General features: G+C 44.1%; 1 protein-coding gene across 1 annotated transcript in view; it reads left to right on the plus strand.

The window, feature by feature from the left end:
* Positions 1-19,277: 19,277 nt before the first annotated feature.
* Positions 19,278-25,606, plus strand: part of LOC106555890 (Ig mu chain C region membrane-bound form) — a gene marked incomplete at its 5' end in the record, with an annotated part of 38,518 nt that continues 32,189 nt past the window's right edge. Inside the window, 2 exons of the mRNA XM_087715018.1 lie at positions 19,278-19,650; positions 21,868-22,197. Coding sequence (XP_087571144.1) covers positions 19,278-19,650; positions 21,868-22,197 — 703 coding nt within the window. The remainder of the gene's footprint in view (positions 19,651-21,867; positions 22,198-25,606) is intronic.

Below are 25,606 nucleotides of genomic sequence, written 5' to 3' on the forward strand. Positions count from 1 at the left end.
GTCCAATCTATAAAACTTAAAAGAAAAGGGAACATTTGCTAAAAACAATGGAAAGAAAGAGAGAAACGCACAATATCATTTCACACATAAAGGTAAAGGTTCCCCTCGCACATATGTGCTAGCCGTTCCCGGCTCTAGGGGGCGATGCTCATCTCCATTTCAAAGCCAAAGAGCCAGGACTGTCTGAAGACATCTCCGTGCTCATGTGGCCGGCATGACTAAATGCTGAAGGCGCACCGAATGCTGTTACCTTCCCACCAAAGGTGGTCCCTGTTTTTCTACTTGCATTTTTACATGTTTTCTAACTGCTAGGTTGGCAGAAGCTTGGAAAAGTAATGGGAGCTCACTCCGTAACGCAGAACTAGGGATTCAAACCGCTGAACTGCTGACCTTTCTGATCAACAAGTTCAGGATATTAGCCGCTGCACCGCAGCGTCCCTAAAAACACATATAAATATACAAAAACGTATATATTTTTTTCATCCTCCAAAAAAAACCAAAATAAATTAATAAGAGGTGGACAAATCAACAGCTTTAAAATGCAATTGTAATATAACTCGATTGTACAATTATCATTATAAAAAAACATTTATAATTTATTAACAGCAAATAAATTAGTACATAAATTATAATAATAATAATATGGAATGAAGGAACTCAATGCAAATGAAGGCCGACACCATCGAAAGAACAAGGAGACGTGATTTCTCATTGTTGTATCTACAATATAGAAAATATACCTCTATATAGCTATTAAAATATTTGAAATAAAGACATAATAGAAGCAATACACTTGATTTGGCTGAAAAAGTAAACGACTGAAGTTATTTAGGCATATAAATAAAACAAAATTAAGATCTAGGCCTTAGGCTGTAAGTATTTTCACTTATAGTGATTTACCTTCTGGAATTAGCTGGTGTCGTCAAGATGTTGTACAATAGTCCTCAACTTACAACCATTATTTAGTGACCCTTCAAAGTTACCACAACGCTGAAAAAAGTGGCTTATGGGCAGTCCTCACACTTCAAATGTCTCCGAATCCTCACAGACCCATTTCCAAAATTATTTTTTTTAATAGCTGTGTGATTCACTTAAGAACCCTGGCAAAAAAAAGATCCTAAAATTGGCTATGACTCACCCACCGAATCCCTTGCTTAGCAGCATAAACTCTGGTCTCACTTGTGGTCATATGTTGAGGACTTCCAATTGTGGGAATTTTCCCCAGCACCATTAAATAATGAAGTATTAGAGGGGATATTAAAAGAGGCGGAATATTATACTTCCCAAAGGAAAGATGGAGAATGATCTTAACAAAGGCAGCAATCAGCTTCAGTCTTCCTGATGTAGCCTCAAGCAGAAGCTTCGAAGTCTTTAGAGATGGATATTTTATTTATTTATTTATTTATTTATTTATTTATTTATTTATTTATTTATTTATTTATTTATTTATTTATTTATTTATTTATTTATTTATTTATTTATTTATTAGACTTATATACCGCTTCATAGCGCTTTTAGCCCTCTCTAAGCGGTTTACAATTTTTTTTAGCAAATTGAGTCAGCAACTTGCCCCCACAGTCTGGGTCCTCATTTCACCCATCTCGGAAGGATGGAAGGCTGAGTCGACCTTGAGCCGGTGAGATCTGAACCGCTGAACTGCAGATCACAGTCAGCTAAAGTGGCCTGCAGTACTGCACCCTAACCACTGCGCCACCTCGGCTCTTATTAAGAAAGATTGGGCCAATCTCGTCATAAACAAAACACCTCAGCCACAGCTCTGACAGAAGGCTGGAGCTGATAGGATTAAGAATTTACATTCCCACACCCAAATTCTAAGAACAAGACATGACCTTTAGGACATAATAGGATTAATCCACCACCATTGGAATAGCAAAAGACAAAAGGCTCACTATGTTGCACAACCCCCCTGGAGCATCTCAAACCCCAGAACCCTATAAAAATCCATCCACTCACTCAGCCATTTTGTCAGCCGCCCCAGAAACATGCTGCTGTCATCGACATTTCTGCAAAACCCAATAAACAGGGAGCTTCTCTCCTTGTAGCCAGCCACCATTTTATTTCCAGCGTCTTTCTCCCAGTTTGGAACTGGACCCGATTTTTCTTCCAACCATCGCTGAGGAAATAAATGCGGCAAAAATATAAATTCCATACTTTTAACTTCTTGATTAAACATATGTGATGTGGGTAGATCTAATTTCCCTGCATGTTTACAGATAATCCCTGTCCCATGCATAGACAATCTCAGCTGATGGATACCCAGAAGCCTATTTTCGAATTTCCCCCTTGAATAAAGAGGCTCTCGATTTGATTCTTCTAGACAAGTCTTGCATAAAATAAATTAAGACTTCAGTCCAGAGGTGGGGATTCAGCTGGTTCGGACTGATTCAGGCGAACTAATCGTTTTGATGATCACTTGGCCCCAGCCACCCATCACCGCTCTATCCTGTCCTATATTTCCTTCTTTCTGGCTCAGCTGATTCGCGTGAACAATAACAAAATAACAACTGCAGGGCTTCACTGAATTGTGGCAAGAAAGATTGTAAAATGGGGCAAAACTCACTTAAGAACTGGTGCTTAGCAATGAAAATGTTGGGTTCCATTGTGATCACAAGTCAAGGGTTACTTTTACAAGCCAACAACTTTAATTTGCACACATTAAATAGAATGTGACAGAATCATTTGCAGCAAAGATGTGTTGTGCCAAAGAGACGTTTTAATAAAAACTCATGGTTCTGCAAACATTTTAAAATGCAATTCTATCCAAATGCCCTACAATTGTGGTTTGGGTGAACTTGCACGGTCTGATTTAATAAGATGATGTTTTCGGTGCTATGGAGAATATTTTCATAATCAGAAATACAAGCGAGAGAGAGACAGAAACAGAGACAGAGACAGACAGAGACAAAAAGACAGAGACAGAGACAGAGAGACAGACAGAGACAGAGACAGAGACAGAGACAGAGACAGAGACAGAGACAGAGACAGAGACAGAGACAGAGACAGAGACAGAGACAGAGACAGAGACAGAGACAGAGACAGAGACAGAGACAGAGACAGAGACAGAGACAGAAAGATAGGAAGACAGAAAGAAACAGAGATAGAGAGACGGACAGAGACAGAGAGACAAAGAGACAAAGAGACAGAGACAGAGACAGAGAGACAGAGATGGAAAGAGAGAGACAGAAACAGAAAAAGACAGACAGAAAGACAGAGACAGAAAGATAGAGACAGACACAGAAAAAGTAAGACAGAGACAGAGAGACAGGCAGAGACAGAAAGACAAAGAGACAGAGAGAGGCAGAGGCAGAAAGACAAGAAGACAGAAACAGAAACAGAGACAGAGAGACGGACAGAGACAGAGACATAAAGACAGAGACAGAGAGACAGAGACAGAAAGACAGAGACAGAAACAGAGATAGAGAGACAGATACAGAGACAGACAGTCAGACAGAGACAGAGAGACAGACAGAGACAGAGAGACAGACAGAGACAGAAAGACAGAGACAGACACAGAAAAAGAAAGACAGAGACAGAGAGAAAGACAGAGACAGAAAGACAAAGAGGCAGAGACAGAAAAAGAAAGACAGAGACATAAAGACAGAGACAGAGACAGAAAGACAGAGACAGAGACAGACAGAGACAGACAGAGGCAGACAGAGACAGAGAGAAAGACAGAGACAGAGAGACAGACAGAGACAGAAAGACAGAGACAGACACAGAAAAAGAAAGACAGAGACAGAGACAGAGACATAAAGACAGAGACAGAGACAGAGAGACAGACAGAGACAGACAGAGAGACAGAGACAGACAGAGACAGACACAGAAAAAGAAAGACAGAGACATAGAGAAACAGACAGAGACAGAAAGACAAAGAGACAGAGAGACAGAAAGACAGAGAGACAGAGACAGAGGATGGACCAATGGAGATTTTATATTGACAAACAAAATGGAGAATGACATCGTTCTGTTTTTCTTTTCACAGCGATACTTGTGATTACGGAGGATGATTACATCTTTGAGAAAGAAGAAGAACTGAAGCATTCAAAGACCGGGCATTTTATTTTCTTCATTCTCTTCCTCCTCAGTGTGTGTTATAGTGCCATAGTAACACTGCTCAAAGTAAGTGGGGCGGGAGAGAAATTTCTCAATGAATAGCCGGAAGAAAGGGCTTGTCTCTTTTAAAAAGTATGTAGATGTTGTTTATTTCTATGTGTCTGTTGATGGCTGGTTTGGCAGGGAGCCAGACTTCCAAGAATTCTCTAAAGTTTTGGGACTTGGCTTAGGATCCAAGATGCCATTTCAACACTGATAACATTATCTAGTTTGGTAACAAAATGTCTACATTTTTTAAAAAAAAATTCATTGTAATGTAGCTAGTCAGATTACTTCCCATGGACTTAAGAATTTTCTCTTTGATTTTGAAGGCATCAGAGAACTTTAGAAGTTGTCAGGGAATTGTGAAGCAGCTGTCCAAATGAAGTCAGAGATACTAACATAAACTTGTAGTATGTATGTACTTATGTATATATGATGGATGGATGGATGGATGCAGGGGTTCAGTGGTTAAGACGCCGAGCTCGTCAAGCAGAATATCGGCACTTCAGCGGTTCGAATCCCTAGCGCTGCGTAGCACAATGAACTCCCGTAACTTGTCCCAGCTTCTGCCAACTTCACACTTCGACAGCATGTAAAAATGGAAGTAGAATAATAGGAATCACCTTTGGTGGGAAGGTAACAGTGTTCCATGCGCCTTCAGCATTTAGTCATGCCGGCCACATGACCCCAGAGACATCTTCGGACAGTGCTGGCTTTTCAGCTTTGAAATAGAGATGAACACCACCCCCTAGAGTTGGGAACAACTAGCACATACAGTATATGCAAGGGGAACCTTTACTAAATCACACTTGGCTAAATGAGATGTTCTGTTCTGTTCTGTTTTACTATTGCAAGAAATAAGGAGGGAAGAAATATAGCAATAGCAATAGCAGTAGACTTATATACCGCTTCATAGGGCTTTCAGCCCTCTCTAAGCGGTTTACAGAGAGTCAGCATATTGCCCCCAACAATCTGGGTCCTCATTTTACCCACCTCGGAAGGATGGAAGGCTGAGTCAACCCTGAGCCGGTGAGATTTGAACCGCTGAACTGCTGATCTAGCAGTAGCCTGCAGTGCTGCATTTAACCACTGTGCCACCTCGGCTCTATCAGTAACAAACAAAATCAATTCTACATGAAAGATCCTATCAGCTACTCTTCTCAAGCAACTTCTCAACCCATAATTTTTCACTCTTTTTTTGCTTCCCAATAGGTAAAATGGCTTTTTTCTGTGATGACGCAACAGAAGAAGCGAACAACAACCCCTCTTTACAGGAACATACTCCAATAGAGGACCAGAAAGTTGGAACAAAAATCTATTCTTGTCGTGCATGTTCTCATCAAAACAATTCCACTGAATTTCAATCTTCTGGACCTGTATTAATTTGTTTCCCCCAAAAGCCGACCGGTGTCTCAGGTGTAGATAGGGATGGTAGAACATGGATACCTGCCAAAAGTCAAGCCATTTTACTGTTTGAAGAATTCATTCCCATGCCTTGGTTTTGCATCCCACCGTTTTAGACATTCTGTCCCACAGTTAGATGTAAATGTGTTTTTTATTTTCCATTTTCATTTTCGTACAGTCACATATATACTGTGCAGAACCGGGGCCATATAACATTAAACAATAAACAAAGCCATTCCTCTTGTCAATAATACCCCCAAAAATAGAAACCCAATGTACCTCTTCGACCCTCCATACACCCTTTCTTTCGCCCCCCTCCAACTTCCCATCTTCCCTCCATCATTCCCCTCGACCCTACTTCCCTTCCCCCTCTACCACTCCTCTCTCCCGATACACTCCCTCCCTTCCTTCTCACCCTCCCTCCAATCCTCTCTCCCACCCTCTCTACCCCTCTTTCTTCTATCCCCCTACTCCTCCCTTCGGTGTATTTCTACTATCTATTAATATATTCAGCTTGTCCTATTTTTACCCTGGAATTAAAGAGCAACAGTATACAAGTGCAATCGCGTTACTTTGAAATCTAACACATACTATATATCCCCCCCTCCCCCTTAAAACCCCACCTCCCTTCCCCCCCCCCCCGACTTCCCAGAGCCCGTACACGGTGTAGATTTTTAACAAACACAGTCTAAAATATATTAAGATAAAGGAAATAAAAAAACAGTCAATAACATCTCTGCATTGAACTCAGCTTCTTCCTGTTGCACTAACTTTGAGCAGTTTAGATTATTCCTAATCTCAAGCATAGGCTATCTGGAATTTCTTAGTCCCATATTTGTTTTGTGTATAGTCAATCCATTTTTTCCAGTCTCGTTTATATCTCTCATTTGAGTGATCTTTAAGATATGCCGATATTTTAGCCATCTCGGCTAGGTTTGTAACTTTCAATGTCCATTCTTGAGTTGTAGGCAAGTCTTCCTTCTTCCAGTATTGCGCCACCAACAGTCTTGCTGCCGTTATTAGGCGCAGAACCAAGTTGGTCTCTACCGCTGTAAAGTCAGTACATATACCTAGTAAAAATAACTGAGGAGTAAACTTTATCCTTCTTTTAAAGATATTTTGCATGATCCACCACATTTTTATCCAAAATGCCTTAACCTTTTGACAAGTCCACCATATATGAAAATATGTACCATCGAGAGAACCACATCTCCAACATTTAGGCTGTACATTCGGATACATAGAAGCCAGCTTTTTAGGATCTAAATGCCATCTATAAAACATCTTATAAAAATTTTCTCTCAGGTTTTGTGCTTGTGTAAATTTCACATTTCTTACCCATATTCTTTCCCACGTGTCCAACATTATTGGTTCTTCAATATTCTGAGCCCACTTTATCATACAATCTTTAACCAATTCCATTTCCGAATCCATCTGTATTAGTACATTATACATCTTCTTTATATGCATTAAGCTTTGATCTCTTATTTGTTTAAACAAATTATCCTCAACTTGAATAAAAGCAGTTTTTTGGTCTATTTTCCACCTGGCCTGAAATTGGCCATACTGGAACCATGTTTGAACTACCTTCTCCTCTTTCAATACCTCTAAATATTTTAGTTGTAGAACCCCACTTTCCAAAGTGAGAAGTTGTCTGTAAGTGGTCCCACAGTTATCATCCCTTAAGCCTTATTCTTGCACCAGTTTGATGGTGTTGTTGTTGTTTTGTACTCAAGTCAGAAGCATCAAGGCACTTCCAAGTTGCCCTGAGAATGCCCACTTGGGGTTCCATTCATGTCCCCCACAGGAGCTCGAGTAAGGACAGGAGCTCAACCCTGCCCCCACAGCAGTTCTCAGGTCTCGAACGCAGGCTTGCTAACCTCCTGCCCAGGGTCCCAACCACTCGAGTCAACAGGCTCTTGGTATGGTGGTTACAGCGTCAGACTAGAAACCAAGAGACCAGGAGTTCAAGTCCTGCTTTAGGAAAGACGCCAGGTGGGCCAGCCACTTTCTCCTCACCCTAGGAAGCAAACCACCTCTGAAAATGTTGCCAAGAAAAGCGGGCATTTGTAGTTGCCAGGAGTCAAGATTTGTTGGAAAGGACACATTCGCATACACAACACAGAATATCATCCAGAGGAGGTAATCAGCCGGTTCGGACTGGTTCGGGTGAACCGGTTGCTCCGATGATCAGTTAGCCCTGCCCTATCCTGTCCTTTATTTCCTGCTTTCTAGCTCACCTCCATCGCACGGCGCAGCTGATTCCCTCCCCTCACTGTTTGACTTACCGTTGCTGACTTGGAAGGTAAGCAGCTGAGCTTCTGAATGCTCCCATTTTCAGCGCTGCGTGCAACTACTTTAGGCAAATGAAGTGCACGAAGCGCGGAAAGCTCACGAAACGCACAGAGCACGTTCCCCAAACCAGTGGTTGAATCGGCAGCATCCCACCACCGATATCATCCCTATCATTCAAAAATATCTGAACTCTCAGCCCCAATGGAATGCAGCAGACGCACCAGTTCTGGGAAACCAATTTTAGAGAACCCAATGTATAAACCTCGTGTCCTCTTGCGCTCTACATGGGGCTACCCTTGAAAAGTGTTTGGAGACTACAACTAGTCCAGAATGCAGCCGCGCAAGCGATATTGGGTGTACCTAGATACACCCATGTTACACCTATCCTCCGTGAGCTGCACTGGCTACCTATTGGTCTCCGGACGCAATTCAAGGTGTTGGTTATCACCTTTAAAGCCCTACATGGCTTAGGGCCAGCCTTCCTGCGAGACCGCCTACTGCCACACTCCTCCCAACGGCCTGTAAGATCTCACAGGGTGGGCCTCCTTCAGATGCCGTCAGCCAGACAATGTCGGCTGGCGGCTCCTTGGAGGAGAGCCTTCTCTGTGGCTGCTCCGACCCTTTGGAACGAACTACCCCCAGAAATCCGGACCTCATGGCCTTCAGGAAAGCTGTCAAGACCTGGCTATTCCGGCAGGCCTGGAGCTGTTGACCTCATTGTTAAGGTCCAGTCCCAACCAAAACAAATGTATCTGTGTTGTTTTAATCTGTCTTTTTTGTATTCTTATTTTCTTTTATTATTTTTCTTTCCCTTGCTGTAAGCCGCCCGGAGTCTTCCAGGATTGGGCGGCCTATAAATAAAATTAAACTCAAACTCAACTCTTGTCCATCTTTAAATATGCAATCTGTTTTGTGAACTGCGCCCCTCTCATCCCCCCCATATCTGTCCTCACATTTTTTTTTAAAAAAAACAAGAGTGATCCTGAGAAAAAAATGATGCCGCTGTAATAGCAATAGCAGTTAGCAATAGCAGTTAGACTTATATACCGCTTCATAGGGCTTTCAGCCCTCTCTAAGCAGTTTACAGAGTCAGCATATTGCCCCCAATAATCTGGGTCCTCATTTCACCCACCTCGGAAGGATGGAAGGCTGAGTTAACCTTGAGCTGGTGAGATTAGAACCGCCAAACTGCAGATAACAGTCAGCTGTAGTGGCCTTCAGTACTGCACCCTAACCACTGCGCCACCTTGGCTCTATAGATGGCTTACTTTGTCGTTGTTGCTCCACAAGGAAATAAACACACAAATTAAAAACAAATGATCTCCATTTATGAGTAGGATTGTCTTACTTTTTCCCTTTCAGATGTTTGCGAACATTAATCCTGTTCAAACTTTGGAGTGATGGGTGGCTTTTCTAAACTGCCTCCTGACACAGAATGTCAGGGTTCCAAGTAACACCACCACCACCCCAACGAAAGAAGACTACGAGGCGTGAGTTTCCTCAAAGTTCTATTTTTATTAGAGATGTCATCTTGGCACATCTGGGAAAACCCAAATCGGAAAGTTTCCAGATTTTCTCAACACAATTTGAAACTTCAAGTCTCTTCCCAGCACCCACATATCCATCCAATGATCCAATCAGGTACCGTCCAAAACTGGAGACATCTCCAAGCCACACCCTTGCAGGTTCAGGGCAAAATGTCCTTGACTCTCTGAGAAAGGAATGTTATTTTGACTCTCTATATGTCCCATACTCCATATAATCCCACCTCCCATTTTCCCAAAGCACTAAATGTGGCAGGCCAGAAGGCATAATGCAAAAGATGGCTTCCAGGACTGACACATTCACTCCTTCTCCTTCTCTCTCTCTCTTCACCTGAATTTATTCATCCAGACATGGTTGACAGAACTGATCTCAGTTAGCAGAGTCCACGTAGGAGGCTAAGATTCTGTTACAATAACCAATCTTAATAAAATAAGTATCTGTTCTGACCTAGGCTTCCCAAGAGTCCTGGTCCCGACCAAAAAAAAAACCCTTTTATTAATTTACTGAATTCTGCTCATTCACATCCAGCAAAGTCTTTCAAGGGAGGATTTACAGTCACAGACCTTATCTGGCTTGGAGAGCTGCCAGGCCGATATCTGCAAAACTCGGCAAGGAGTCTCGGAGAGTCACCAACCAATGAAGCAAACTAATTGTCTCCTGCAAACTCCACTCCCCTGTCGCTCCTCTTTTATTTCCTCTGGGAGGGGCCATTCATCGTCCACCTGTGGCCTTACTCCCAAGTCAACCCCTGTTTTTTAGCTGTTCCCTCCCTCTGGCCACTCTGTGAATGCACACCCTGGGAACAGGCTCCAGCTGTTCTTCTGCCTCACTAATAGCTGACTCTGAAGGCAGCTGATAACTGTCGGATTGCCCTGGCCCCCTCTCTGTCTCTGACACAGACCCCTCCTCAGAGCCTTCCCCAGACTCCAGAACTAGCCCATTTTCCTCCCCAACCTCCTCACTATCCGAATCTGCTCTCTGGGCAGCTGGTGGGCCCACAACACTGTTCAAGACTTTTCTTTAAAGCTAGTCTAAGGTGGTTTTGGAAACCCCTGTACAAATTTTGCAAGTTGTGTTACTAGATCACACATTTCTCATCTGCATCAGAGAATCGGTACCAAAAGATCTAGATGAAATGCGGAAGAATGGAAAAGATGCATAAAACGGGTTCAGATAAAGACGTGAGAAGCAGTTAGTCCAGAATGCCGCCATGCGAGCGATATTGGGTGCACCGAGGTACACCCAGATTACACCTGTCCTCCACGAGCTGCACTGGCTTCCAATTGGTCTCCGGACACAATTCAAGATGTTGGTTATTACCTTTAAAGCCCTACATGGCTTAGGGCCAGCGTACCTTCGAGACCGCCTACTGCCACATACCTCCCAGCAGCCAGTAAGATCCCACAGATTGGGCCTCCTTCAGATGCCGTCAGCCAGACAGTGTCGGCTGGCAGGCCCCCGGAGAAGAGCCTTCTCTGTGGCTGCTCCGATTCTTTGGAATCAGCTACCCCCAGAGATCCGGACCATACCCACTCTCATGGCCTTCAGGAAAGCTGTAAAAACCTGGCTGTTCCAGCAGGCCTGGGGCTGTTGACCTCACTGTTGAGGTCCAGCCCTGATCAGAATGAATGTATGTGGTGTTGTGATTTTAAACTGTTTTTTTTTTCTCTTTTTCGTAAACCGCCCGGAGTCCTTCAGATTGGGCAGCATATAAATTTTATAAATAAATAAATAAATAAATAAAATAAAATAAAATAAATAAATAAATAAATAAGTGTGTGAGTTGTGCGAACAGCAGCACATAAATCTATAGCATCATTGCATTTGGGCTTTTTAAAACACCTTTCCATTGATTGCAGAAAGTATTTGTAGCTCGAGGTTGAACTGTGGGTCCTTGGTGCTCTCTGAGCTTGTTTTCATGCATTCTTGCAGATGCTTCATTACCAAATGAGTAAAAATGATTGGGAATCAATCATGTGCAAGATAAACAACCAAGCTCGGAGCACACCAAGGGCCCCAAACGAAAAACCTAATGAGTAAATAAATCTCTGGCAAATTAAATCAAGATTTATACCCATTTAAGAAGACAAGTTACGTTCTGTTAGTTTTATACCCCAGAATACCTTTGCCTCTTATTCAGACAAAAACACAAGCAGGTTCATTGATTAGTGAAATATTCTACAAAACAAAAAAACTATAACAACATAGACAATTATCTGGATATTTTAGTTGGACAGATAAATCATCAGGTTCCGTTTGACAGCTTTGCCTTGTAAGCGATGAGATTTTTGGACTTTGAAAAAAAATAATTAAGGGGTGGGGGAAGTGGGGACGTTCTCTGTGGTTGATGCTATTTTGTTCTTCTTAAGATGGCCCCTTTTGGATCCCAAATATATCTCTCCGGGGTCTTGTTGATTTTTTTTCACACCTTCACGCCAGCTCAAAGAACGTGATCAGCTAGGAAAAAATATTCTTTTTTGCGACCATTATTTAAGACCAAGGTAAGGGGGAAATTTTAGAGACAGACTCCAGCTTGGCAACGACATGGGCACTTGGCTTGGTGAGTACACAATTCATCTAAATTTGGGACTTGGGAAGATCCAAATCTAGAAAGTTGAGATAAGCGAGATTCAGGTATTCCTACAGAGGTTGACTAGTCAATCTTGGTCATCGACATTTTCCATGTATCTCACTAATGAAATTCTTGGTCTGAGGCTTGGAACATCTTGTAAGGTAGTTGCATTCCATCATCCTTAAATCTCAACTGAGCCACTTGGGAAAACTTGTAGTACTATCAGAAGTTACCTGATCCTTATATTCCGGATTACGGTTCAGCTTCAGTTGGGTTTGACAGATAGCAACCAGGGGTGGGTTCCTGTACTGGTTAGTACTGGTTCGCTTCGCTCACGTGTGCGCCCGCCGCGCGTTGCTCGTGCATGCACAGTTGATTGTAATTTGCTCTGCGCATGCACAGAAACATGCCAGCAATGGCAGAAGAGACCAGGGAACTGATTTGGGGGCATGGCCAGCCTGGGTCACTGCCGGTTCTGTGACCCAGGCTGAATCACCCATACTAGTTCAGCCGAACCAGGCTGAATTGGGAGCAACCCGCCTCGGGTAGCAATCCAGGCATGCATACTATGGCTATGGACAGCTGTGAAGCTGAGGTAGAAGTTTCACAATTGGGCATGAGGGAAAGTTTATCTCTCTTTCTTAACCTCTTCCAAGTTGCACAAACAACCAGGAAGCTTAGAAGTTGACATCTGATCTACCTGGCATTTTGTCCCTCGTGATCTTTTTTTAGCATTGTATAATGCTAATCGGAGGAAGCGCATCAAATTAAGAAATCGGGAATCTATCTCAAAGTAGGAGATTCGTTCGTACGTTACTCCAAGATGTAGTTAATCAGGAAAGATCCTGGGGCTGGTGCGAGTTTTTAGATCCATCCAAACTCAACCAAAATCTGTTTTTCCTGCTCTCAGTCAAGCAGGAGACAAGGGGACAAGCAATGGGGTTAATTAGCTGCCCTCTAAAGCTGGGTACCTAACTGGAAAGTTTAGGCGTTACCAATTTACTCAGGCTCTCCTAGTGAAAAATCAGAAATAATAATCAGGTGGGATATTTCTAAAAGCTTAAGCTGAGAAGTAGTATGAGCTCAACTGATCGCTTTTGATCTTATACTTAAATTCCAGTACATGGATGCCTTGGGATGGTTCATCTAGCAGATCAGTCATCTTTGAGTTAGAAGAAAGGCAAGCTGTCCCATGCTGGATCTTTCACCGTGCCATTTGTTATCCTTCAAATTTAGTCAGGTCTACTCAAGCTAACGGACAGAAACGGGTTTCTATGCCCTGCCAGTAGCCCAGCTATGAGCTTCCTGGTGGACGCTAGGGTTTAGAGAAACTGGCAGGGAGTAAGATATTATCTGCGTGCCAAGCCTCCTCTTCTAGTTAGGAGAAGGTGCATTTGAAGGTTCAGGAATTGGAAAGAATGAGGCTCCTCAGACTTGGGGTTCTTTCTATTGCCTTAGTAAGACCACACCTAGAATCCTACATTCAGCTTTGGTCACCACACTATAAAAAGATGTGGAGACTCTAGAAAGAGTGCAGAGAAGAGCAACCAGGATGATGAGGGGACTGGAGACTAAAACATACAATGAACTGTTGCAGGAACTGGTCATGGCTAGTCTGGTGAAGAGAAGGACCAGGGGAGACAGGATAGCAGTCCTCCAATATTTGAGGGGCTTCCCCAGAGAGGAACGGGTGCTACTTTCCAAGGCACCTGAAGACCAGGCAAGAAATAATGGATGGAAACCGGTCAAGGAGAGATTTAACCTAGAAATAAGGAGAAATTTCCTGACAGTGAGGGACAATCCACCCATGGAACAGAAGTTGCCTTCGGAGGTTGTCAGAGCTTTATCACTGGAGGCTTTCAAGAAGAGACTGGACTGCCCTTTGTCAGAAAGGGTGTAGGGTGCCCTGTTTGGGTGGCGGGTTCGACTAGATGACCTACAAGGTCTCTTCCAACTTTGTTAATCTAAAAAGAATTTCTCCACTTCTGAGCTGAATAGATAAGGTAGCCTGCGAAGGTTTGTATGTTCAACTATGTGATACATAAGCTGCTAGTTGAATCCAGAGTTCAGATCAGCTGGAAGGCAGAAATAAGCTAACTGGGTACCCGCTTAGTGCCCTGTGCTCATCGGTAAATTTTTGGGCCATCTATGGCAATTTTAGGTTCAAATAGCTAGTGAAGAACAAATTGACCACTTAGATAAATGCTCGGTTCCAGCTTTTATTTTGGAGATCCTAAAAGATCTTTTGATAACTTTAGGATTTATTTGTGACGAGAACAGCTTGCACCAGAAAGGTTTTAATTCCCAGCTGTGCTTTACTCCTTCCTCATAGTTAGTTCTGCTCAGGAGAGCTGGAGTAAGCTCTAGAGTGCTGCTAAAAGTTTATGTCCTCCCAGATCAATGTTAGGTTACGGTAAAGTTACCAGATGGCAAAATTTGGCAACTTGCATCTTGCTATGTGGAAGAAGGAAGGAGAAAATATGACTCCAGTTCGATTTTAGCTAGAAAGTTGCTAAGCTGCTAACTTGGAATTCGGCTGCCAGGAAATTTGTTTCAAGGATGATGCTTGAGTGGGAAAGTTTGTGCACCATATGTTGAGTGTAAGCTCCAAGAGAATCAATTGCCCTACTTGAGGCCCTCTGCGAAGGTTAAAATTCCATTAGAAGATCTCTAATCATTCAGCGGCTAAGATACTGAGCTTGACAATCAGAAAGGTCAGCGGTTTGGTGGGTTCGAATCCCCAGCGCTATGTAATGGAGGGAGCTCCCGTTACTTGTCCCAGCTTCTGCCAACTTCATGCTTCGACAGCATGTAAAAATAGCAATAGCAATAGCAATAGCAATAGCAGTGGACTTATATACCGCTTCATAGGCCTTTCAGGCCTCTCTAAGCGGTTTACAGAGAGTCAGCATATTGCCCCCAACAATCTGGGTCCTCATTTTACCCACCTCGGAAGGATGGAAGGCTGAGTCAACCCTGAGCCGGTGAGATTTGAACCGCTGACCTGCTGATCTAGCAGTAGCCTGCAGTGCTGCATTTAACCACTGCGCCACCTTGGCTCTTAAAGGAATGGAAGTAGAATAATAGGAATCACCTTTGGTGGGAAAGTAACAGCGTTCTGTGTGCCTTTGGCATTTAGTCATGCCAGCCACATGGCCACGGAGATGTCCTTGGACAGCGCTGGCTCTTTGGCTTTGAAACGGAGATGGGCACCACCCTCTAGAGTCAGGAACAACTAGCATATATGTGCGAGGGGAACCTTTACCTTTAATCATTCAAAATATTAACTAGGTTTGGGAAGGTGGAGGGAAGCTCCAAACACTTTGTCCCCCACCCTCCATATTACTATCCTGAGAAACTCTGGAATTCCCGGATCAACATTATTATACTTCTATGAAAAGTGTAATGGTATGTAGGAACGACCTTAGTAGACAAGAGGGCTATGTAATCAACATAATCCTGTTTTTCCCCCCTCTGGTCTCTCTTAAACTGAAATAGAAGGTGGGAGAAATCCATCTAAGAAGCTCTATACCATTTCAGACAAACAGCTATCCAACATCTTCTTAAAGACTTCCAGTGTTGGGGCATTCACAACTTCTGGAGGCAACTTCTGTTCCACTGATTAATTGTTCTAACTGTCAGGAAATTCCTCCTCAGTTCTAAGTTGCTTCTCCCCTTGATTAGTTTCCATCCATTGCTTCTTGTTCTGCCCTCAGGTGCCTTGGAGAAGAGTTTGACTCCCTCTTCTTTGTGGCAACCCCTGAGATATTGGAAGGCTACTATCATGTCTCCCCTGGTCCTTCTTTTCATTAACTAGACATACCCAGTTCTGCAAGCTTTCTTCATATGCGTTAGCCTCCAATTGCCTAATCATCTTTGTTGCTCTTCTCTGCACTCTTTCTACAGTCTCCACATCTTTTCTACATTGTGGTGACCAAAACTGAATGCCGTATTCCAAGTGTGGCCTTACCAAGGCTTTATAAAGTGGTATGAACACTTCACATAATCTTGATTCTATCCCTCGGATTCTATCCCTTGCAAGACTGCTATCATGTCACCCAAAAGTCCTTCTTTTCATTAAACTAGACCTACCCAGTTCCTGCAACCGTTCTTCCTATGTTTTAGCCTCCCGTCCCCTGATCATCTTGGTTGCTCTTCTCTGCACTCTTTCTAGAGTCTCCACATCTTTTTATATTGTGGCAGAGAAAACTGGATGCCGTATTCCAAGCGTGGTCTCTACTGAGGCATTATAAAGGGGTATTAACACTTCACGCGATCTTGATTCTATCCCTCTATTAACGCAGCCTAGGTTATTAAAATAGATGAGGTCCTGAATACAGAAACAGCCGAAGTTCCAAGTAGTAAAATCAAGAGCTTTCTGATCTTCCAGACCTGAAGATACAGTATGGATTGACTGATTTTTGTAATTTACCTGCTGTCAGAAATTCTTTTTAAAAAAAAAAACTTCTCCCAATCCAATTCTTGAAGACATAAGATTGACAGGCTTCAAAAGGAGTGAGGGGCTGGGTTTAATGCAGGGTTCCTGGCTACTTTCTTGGGAATCAAAGTTTAAAAGTGGACCAAGGGCTTTAATAATTTGGTTTCTCCAGGCTCTGTGCTATTTGTAGGACATTGCAAGCTTTCCAGAAGAGATTGGATAACCATTTGTCTGAAGTGGTGTAGGGTTTCCTGTCTGCGCGAGGGGGTTGGACTAGAAGACCTCCGAGGTCCCTTCCATTTCTGTTATTCTGTTCTCTTCTGTATCAATATGAGGTTAAGATGATGGGTTTTCATCTCTTCACAGTCCCAATATAAACCTAAAATTTATTTCAGCCCGTTAGCAGGGACTTCAGATAATAAATGGTGCTTGATTATCTAAAAATGTGAGGGAAGATGGGGGATTGCCAGTTCCCGATGGAAAGTTAACTTTGTGCCCAACTTTCAGGGAATTGCACGGGTGCGGTCCAAATGAATTTGGAGACATTGACACAAACGTATAGTTTTATAGAAATAAATATAGATATCAGTTATATTTGTAGCAGACAAGATAGGAACACAGGAATATCGTGCGGTAAATTAAACATCATACAGAGCCCACAGCAGAAAAAGGCAGGAAAAAAAGGGAAATTCCCCCTTTATACTTCAGTAAATATTCATTTACTGATTATTTACTGAAGGGGATGCGGTGGCTCAGGGGCTAAGACGCTGAGCTTGTCGATCAGGAAGTCGACAGTTCGGCAGTTCGAATCCCTAGTGCCACCTAACGGAGTGAGCTCCCAGCTTCTGCCAACCTAGCAGTTCGAAAGCATGTGCTTGCAACTTGCTTGTTTCTTTATTTAAACCATGTAAGGCAGTCCAAAGTGGGGCCAAATAAGAGGAAGTAACAACTGAGTTGCAAAGATGGGGCCGTATTTTGAGATGCATTGATTGAGGGGGTTTTCTTCTCCTAAGGAAGCATGTTTTGTAACGGTGTCTGGCTCTTGATCTGTGATCTGTCTAGGATAGGATGGGATGGGATGGGATGAGATGGAATAGAATAGAATAGAATAGAATAGAATAGAATAGAATAGAATAGAATAGAATAGAATAGAATAGAATAGAATAGAATAGAATAGAATAGAATAGAATAGAATAGAATAGAATAGAATAGAATAGAATAGAATAGCAGAGTTGGAAGGGACCTCTTGGAGGTCTTCCTTCTAAGGCAGGAAACTTTACATCACTTCAGACAAATGGTTATCTAAGCCAAAGTGAACATCTGTTCCATCCCACACATTTTCCCTGCTTGTTATTATGTTATTATGAGCCAAGGTGGCGCAGTGGTTAAATGCAGCACTGCAGGCTACTGCTAGATCAGCAGTTCAGCGGTTCAAATCTCATCGGCTCAGGGTTGACTCAGCCTTCCATCCTTCCGAGGTGGGTAAAATGAGGACCCAGATTGTTGGGGGCAATATGCTGACTCTCTGTAAACCGCTTAGAGAGGGCTGAAAGCCCTATGAAGCGGTATATAAGTCTACTGCTATATTGCTATATTGCTATATTGCTTCTTTCCCTTTAATGAACGTAGCTGGGAGGGGAAGGGGACGTATACATTTGTTTAATAAAATAAATAAGGATTTCAATTCAAACCCATTTTCCCTTTACCAGAATGAAGTTTCATAGCGGTTGCTTTAAACCAGGGGCGAGTTTCAAAAATTTCAGCAACTGAGGTTCTCTGCCCGGTTGCTGGGTGGGCGTGGCCTAGCTTGCTGTCTGCACCATGGCGGGTGGGCATTTTTGCCTTCCCCAGGCTCTGGAGGCTTTGGGGGTTTCTTGGACCTGGGTACTTGAGAGACGGCCTGCTGCCAATTACCTCCCATAGACCCGTTAGATCGCACAGGGTCGGCCTCCTCCGGGTTCCGTCTACCAGCCAATGCCATCTGGCTATGACCCGGGGGAGGGCCTTCTCTGTGGCAGCTCCGTTCCTTTGGAATGAACTCCCTGCAGAGATCCGGACCCTCACCTCTCTCCAGGCCTTCCGGAAAGCCGTCAAAACCTGGCTGTGCTGGCAGGCCTGGGATTGATGAGTTCCCCTCCCCTCGACTTGTATGGCTGTATGACTCTTGTGTATTTTAATTACGTGTATTGTGTTTGTATCCCCTTTTCCCCTTTTGAGTTGTTCGCCGCCCTGAGTCCCTCCCGGAGAAGGGCAGCATACAAATAAACTAAATCTTAATCTTCCAGAGGTGGTTCCTACCAGTTTAGACTGGTTTGGCTGAGTAGATATTAACTCGGCCTGCCACTCCCCCAAACCAGTTCTATCAGCAACACCTCAGGCGGCGCCATCTTGTTTTTTTATTACTGTGCATGCACACATATTGCACATCAAGCATGCGTCCTGAGTGAACCAGCAGTAGCAGACCCTGGTTTGCTAGGCCTGAGGCTGTTGACCTCTCGACCGAGGTCCAGCCCCGATTAGACAGGGTGCATGATGTGCCTCTTTTAATCTGCTTTCCTTTGTTTGTTTTTAACCCTTCTTTTGAAATTTTATTTTCTGTAAGCCCCCCGGAGTCCTTCAGGATTGGGCGGCCTATAAATTTAATAAATCCAACCCAATCCATTCCAATCTTCCTTCTGTTTTTGAAGCCCACCCCTGAAATTCCCTCTCCACAATTTCACAGGTAAATGCATGAAGCAGTATTTTTTTCCTACTTGGCAAAATAAGATGGGTGAACTTCAATTCCCAGAATCCTTCACCTTGTTTGTGTTAATTCTCCTGGTGGCTGGGTAGGAATTGAAGTGAAATCTATACGACTTTAGAATTACTAAGCTGGAAAAACACGAGTGTAGTCTATTTTGCCGATGACACGAGTCCACAAGAGGATATCTTCATCTTCCTGTCTTTATCTTCCCTTTTGCAGATCCTCCCAAAGCCCCCACTGTGTTCCCATTGATTCCTAGTGAGCCAACCCGGGTGGCCAGGGCGATTTCCACTGACTCCAAAGTTTCCATTGGTTGTCTCGTCAAAAGCTACTTCCCTCAACCGGCCACAGTGCAATGGAATTCAGGTGCCATCACCAGTGGAATCCATGACTTCCCTCCAGTTCAGCATGCCTCCGGCCAGTATACTCACACCAGCCTGCTCACCATACCCACAGCCCAGTGGGAATCCGATTCGACATACTATTGCAACGTAGAACATGAAGCCACAAACACCAGAATCAACCAATACGTCGGCCGTGAGTCCAGCCTAATTGCACTTCTCCTTCTTCTTCTTTTTCTTCTTTTCAAAGGGCGGTTGATTTGGCCAAAGGAAAAGTCAACCACTGAGTACAGCATTGGAGGGAGTGGGGAAAAGATCTAGCATTCAGAATGAGATCAGATTTCTTCTTAGGACCACAAGTCTAAGAGCTGAGGTGGCGCAGTGGTTAGGGTGCAGTACTGCAGGCCACTTCAGCTGACTGTTATCTGCAGTTCAGCGGTTCTAATCTCACCGGCTCAAGGTTGACTCAGCCTTCCATCCTTCCGAGGTGGGTGAAATGAGGACCCAGACTGTGGGGGTGATATGCTGACTCTGTAAACCGCTTAGAGAGGGCTGAAAGCCCTATGAAGCGGTATATAAGTCTAACTGCTATTGCTATTACCGTAGAGAGAACAGGGAACCTTTTCAATATAACTCACAAGATCCAGATCAGGGGTGTCAGCCTGGAGTTCTTCGTGGGCCAAATCAGCATTGTAGTTTTCCTCTGTGGGTCAGTGGTGGTGGGGGCGACATGGAGCATGGGGGAGATGGGATGGACGTCTCTTGCAGCACCCCGTTGGTTGAAACAGGCTGTGAGGTCCCCTCTGTCCCATTTTCAGCCTGAATGATCTCCTGCAGCGTTTTACCAGCTGAAAATGGGCCAAAAACGGGCCGACAATAGGCTATAAATGAGCCCAAATCAAGCCACACTACCTGTTTTCAATCTTCCCAGCCTCCAGCAGCATTCTGCTGGCCAAAAACAGGCTGTGCAGAAGCTGCATGCAGCCTGTTTTAACCAGCTGAGGCACTGTGGGCCGGATTTAAGCACTCCGAGGGTCAGATTTGGCCCACGGGCCTTGAATTTGGCATCCCTGGTCTTGGGGATTGGTATGTAGATAAAAGATTTGGATCTTTCTAATCTAGGGAAGGAAGAATCCGGTTAAGACTTTTAAGTCCCTTTTCTTGGGTTTAATGGTTGAAATGAAGAAGGATAGGGAGGTATCCGAGGCCATAATCCTCCTAGTTTCTTTCTAGGGGGAGGGAAATCTCAGGGTCTGGAAAGGAATTCAAAGACGATGATCTTCATTCTAAGGAATACTCTTGGAAAAGAAGACATGTAAAACTCTAAGCCATAGAAAATTGGGCCCAAAAATTGGGGCCAATTGGACAATTCACAAGTGAAACAAGCAACATTTTATCTGGATAAGCTCAAAAGCTGGTCAAGAAGGAAAGGTTGAAATTAGATTAAGGGTCTAAGGCAGTGGGTCTCAACCTTCCTAATGCCATGACCCTTCTCCATAAAAAAAATGTATTTTCCATTTTCATAGCATATAATCACATGTATACTATTACATAGTCAATATCATAGTCACCATCAACTACCAAAGGGGGAAAAAAACCAGTTATTGGCTCTTCTGCTCTCCATACACCATATTTATACCTTATCCAACACTTTCTTCCCCCTCTCTCCTCCCCCTCTCTACCTCCTTTCTTCCCTCCATCATCCTTTTCTACTCTACTTCCCCTTCCTTTCTCCTTCTCCTGTCTTCCCTTACCACTCCTCCTTATACACCTCATCTACCCCCCCCCTCACCCTCTCTCCTGTCCCTCTCTTCCTATCTTTTTTCTCTCCTCTGCCTCCCACTCTTCCTCTAATTCACTTGGTGTATTTCAGCTTCTGAGCAAACTCCCTTTTGTGTTGATGGTATTTATAATTCCCTTTCAATATACATAAAAAAAGAAAAAATAGCAGCACACATATACAATCATATTACCTTAAAATCCAACACCCCTCCTCCCACCTAGTATACTCCCCTCCCTCCCACCCTCCCACCCAACCCCCCCAAACCTTCCCCCCCCCCGACTTCCCAGAACCAATACAAGGTATAAATCTTTAACAAAAACAGTTTAAAATATACTTAAAGAAAAAGTAGAAAATTAATAACGTCTTTAAATTGAGCTTAGCTCCTCCTTGTTAGGCTAATGCCGCGACCCTTTAATACAGTTCCCCATGTTGTGGTGACCCCCAACCCTAAAATTATTTTATGTTTTCCGTATTTTTTCAAAAATATGTGTTTTCCGATGGTCTTAGGCGACCCCTGTGAAAGGGTCGTTCGACCCACCCAAAGGCGTCCCGACCCACAGGTTGAGAACCACTGGTCTAAGGGAAAAGGGAGCAGTGATATAAGGACTAACATGAATTATGTATCCATAGGTACCAGTAGGCATTCCTCCACGAGGATTGACAGCTACCTTCTGCCCCCACGGCCAAGACACTTGTACATAGAAAGAAATGCCAAGATCACTTGCGTGGTTGTCAATCTGGAACGGGAAGAGGGGTTGAAAATAAGCTGGTCACGCGAGAAGCGAATCGCCACGCATCCAGAATTAGTGGCGGTGAGTGAAGAAAACAATGGGACCTTCACCGCTGTCAGCCGCCTCCCTGTCTCTGTCGAAGATTGGTTATCCGGGGAGACTTTCACCTGTTCGGTAGAATATCCAAGTTTGCCTCGTCCCATCGAGAGGACAATTTCCAAGAGCAGAGGTAAGGAGGAAGCCGAGTGGTTCTCTCTCTCCACCCTGTGAACCAATCAATTCGATTTCTCGATATTTGGGGGGGGGGCACAAATTAAAACATGTGCAATACACAGGGTGGACCACCAAGCCGGAGATGTAAAACAGAATGTTCCATTGTCATCAAATGTCTCCAGTCATGGACCTTTACAATACAATACAATAGCAGAGTTGGAAGGAACCTTGGAAGTCTTCTAGTCCAACCCACTGCCTAGGCAGGAAACCTTATACCATTTTAGACAAATGGCTATCCAACATCTTCTTAAAGACTTCCAGTTTTGGGGGCATTCACAACTTCTGGAGGCAACTTCTGTTCCACTGATTAATTGTTCTAACTGTCAGGAAATTTCTCCTCAGTTCTAAGTTGCTTCTCTCCTTGAATAGTTTCCGCCCATTGCTTCTTGTTCTACCCCCAGGTGCTTTGGAGAATAGTTTGACTCCCTCTTCTTTGTGGCAACCCCTGAGATATCGGAAGACTCCTATCATATCTCCCCTAGTCCTTCTTTTCATCAAACTAGACATACCCAGTTCCTGCAACCGTTCTTCGTATGTTTTAGCCTTCGTATGTTTTAGCCATTTATTATCTTTTGCAAAAGGGACCTCCATGCTCATATGGCGGAGCAAAGGAGGACATCTTCCATAGAAATACATGACAGTTGCATACACTTTCAGAAGCTCAGCCTTGTTACTTCCCACTCATCCTATTGGCTAAATTCTGGTTATGTAAGAGTCCTCTTCCTGTTACATCCATCACATCTGTTATCTGAACACTGCTATCATGTCTCCCCAGTCCTTCTTTTCATCAGACTAGACATACCCAGTTCCTGTAACCGTTCTTCCTATGTTTTAGCCTCCAGTCCATTAATCATCTTTGTTGCTCTTCTCTGCACTCTTTCTTTTATTTGCTCTTCTGATTTCCAAGCAAGGAGCTAAAACAAATAAAGAGCCATTTATTATCTTTTGCAAAAGGGACCTCCATGCTCATATGGCAGAGGAAAGGAGGACATCTTCCATAGGAATACATGACAGTTGCATACACTTTCAGAAGCTCAGCCTTATTACTCCCCACTCGTCCAGATTCTGGTTATGTAAGAGTCCTCCAGCTCGTCCAGAATGCAGCCACGCGAGTGATTGTGGGTGCACCTCAGTACACTCACGTTATACCTATCCTCCGCGAGCTGCATTGGTTACCGATTGGTCTCCAGATACGCTTCAAGGTGCGAGTCATCACTTATAAAGCCCTTCATGGTATTGGACCTGGGTACTTGAGAGGCCGCCTGCTGCCAATTACCTCCCAAAGACCCATTAGATCACACAGATTAGGCCTCCTCCGGGTTCCGTCTACTAGCCAATGTCATCTGGCTACTACCCGGGGGAGGGCCTTCTCTGTGGCGGCTCCGGCCCTTTGGAACGAGCTCCCCGCAGAGATTCGGACCCTCACCTCTCTCCAGGCCTTCCAAAAAGCTGTTAAAACCTGGCTGTGTCAGCAGGCCTGGGGTCGATGAGTTCCCTTCCCCTCTCGAATTGTGTGGCTGTTGGTTGTTTTAAATGCCCTGTACTTTTTGTTGTAGTTCTTGTGTTTCCCTTCCCCTCCTTGGGTTTGTGCGCTGCCCTGAGTCCCCCTGGGAATAGGGCAGCATATAAATAAAATGAACCTTGAACCTTGAACCTCTTCCCGTTACGTCCATCCCATCGGTTTTACTCATTTCCAGTAACCTCCATCCCTTTGGACGTATTGCTCATCCTGTTTGTCAGCTGCTACTATGGTCAGCATTGTTACTTTTAGCATGATTACAGACAGCCTAACCTGCCAGCTATTGTTAACCAGGTTGTGCAAAACAACCTGGTTGTTATTGTAACTACAGAGAACATTCTTCCCTAAGGTCTTAGTTAATATTACAGTAAAGTGTCTTAGGTCACCTGGAGCCTAAACATGGTGTTACAACTGCTCTATCTTTTACAGGGATAATTCTTACTTCTCACAGTGAGATATGGATTAACTTTGTTGGTTAATTTGGAAGGGACCTTGTAGGTCATCTAGTCCAAACCACGTACACTGCCCAGCGGACCCTATACCATTTCTGACAAATGGCAGCCTAGTCTCTTCTTGAAAGCTTCCAGTGATGGAGCTAACACAACTTCTGTTCCATGGGTTGATCATTCTCCCTCTCAGGAAATGAGTCCTTATTTCCAGGCTGAATGTCTCCTTGTTCAGTTTACATCCATTATTCCTTGTCTGGCCTTTGGATGCTTAGGAAAGATGCTTGACCCCTTCCTCTCTGGGGCAGCTCCTCAAATATTGGAAGACTGCTATCATGTCTCCCCTGGTCCTTCTCTTTGCTAGACAACCCACAACTCCTGGTGGCAAACCATTCTACTGATGGATTATTCTCACTGTTAGGAAATTTCTCCTTAGTTCTAGGTTGATTCTCTCCTTGATTTGTTTCATCCATTGCTTCTTGTCCTGCCTTTGGGAAGTAGATTGACCTCCTCCTCTCTGTGGCAGGCCCTCAAATTTTGGAAGACTGCTGTCACGTCTGCCCTGGTCCTTCTCTATGGGATTCCCTATCATCCCATCCTAGTTTCTGAAATATCTCTCCAATGTAGGCATTGGTTTCCTCTTGTTGCACTGTAGGATCATGTTAAAGGCCTGTGGGAAATCCTTACAGAGCTTTAGATAGGCTGAATAAGCTTCCAAGTGAATGCACTGTTGGTCTAATCGGCACATCCCTGTCAGGGGTGGGCTTCAAAAATTTCAGCATTGGGTTCTCGGCCCGGTTACTGGATGGGTGTGGCCTAGTCAGCCTCCTGCACTATGGTGGGGGGGGACATTTTCTCCTTCCTCAGGTTCCGGAGGCTTTCCTCGAGACTCTGGGAGGGCGAAAACTGCTTCCCCCAGGCTCCAGAGGCTAGGAATGGGCCCATTTCTGGCCTTACAGATGGCCCATTTTCCCCCTTCTCGAGTCTCCACACAGGGCCTGCACTTACTGTATTTTCTGAACTATAAGACACACCAGAGTATAAGATGCACCATTTTTGAAGAAGTAATTTTTTTAAAAAAAAAAGGTTTTGTCCTTCCCGGCCCCAGGATCACTCTGCAGGCCTCCCCAACCCTCTGTGTGCCCCATTTTTTGTGAAAAATGGGGCATGCAGAGAGTTTGAGAGACCTACAAAGTGCTCCCGGGGAGCTGGGGACGGCAAAAACGAGGAAAAAATGGCCCATTTTTGGGGGGACCAGGGCATGAAGAGAGTTTGGAAGGCCTGCAAAGCACTCCTGTGGGCTTGTGGTGGCAAAAACACATCCATGTTTGTGAAAAATAGGCCCATATGTACACATTTTGCCCTCCCCAGCCCCCAGGAGCACTTGGCAAGCCTCCCAA

The sequence above is a fragment of the Thamnophis sirtalis genome, unplaced genomic scaffold, assembly GCF_051295495.1.
Source record: "Thamnophis sirtalis isolate CommonGarterSnake01/CBP01778 unplaced genomic scaffold, rThaSir2_p1.2 scaffold_4, whole genome shotgun sequence".
NCBI lineage: Eukaryota > Metazoa > Chordata > Lepidosauria > Squamata > Natricidae > Thamnophis > Thamnophis sirtalis.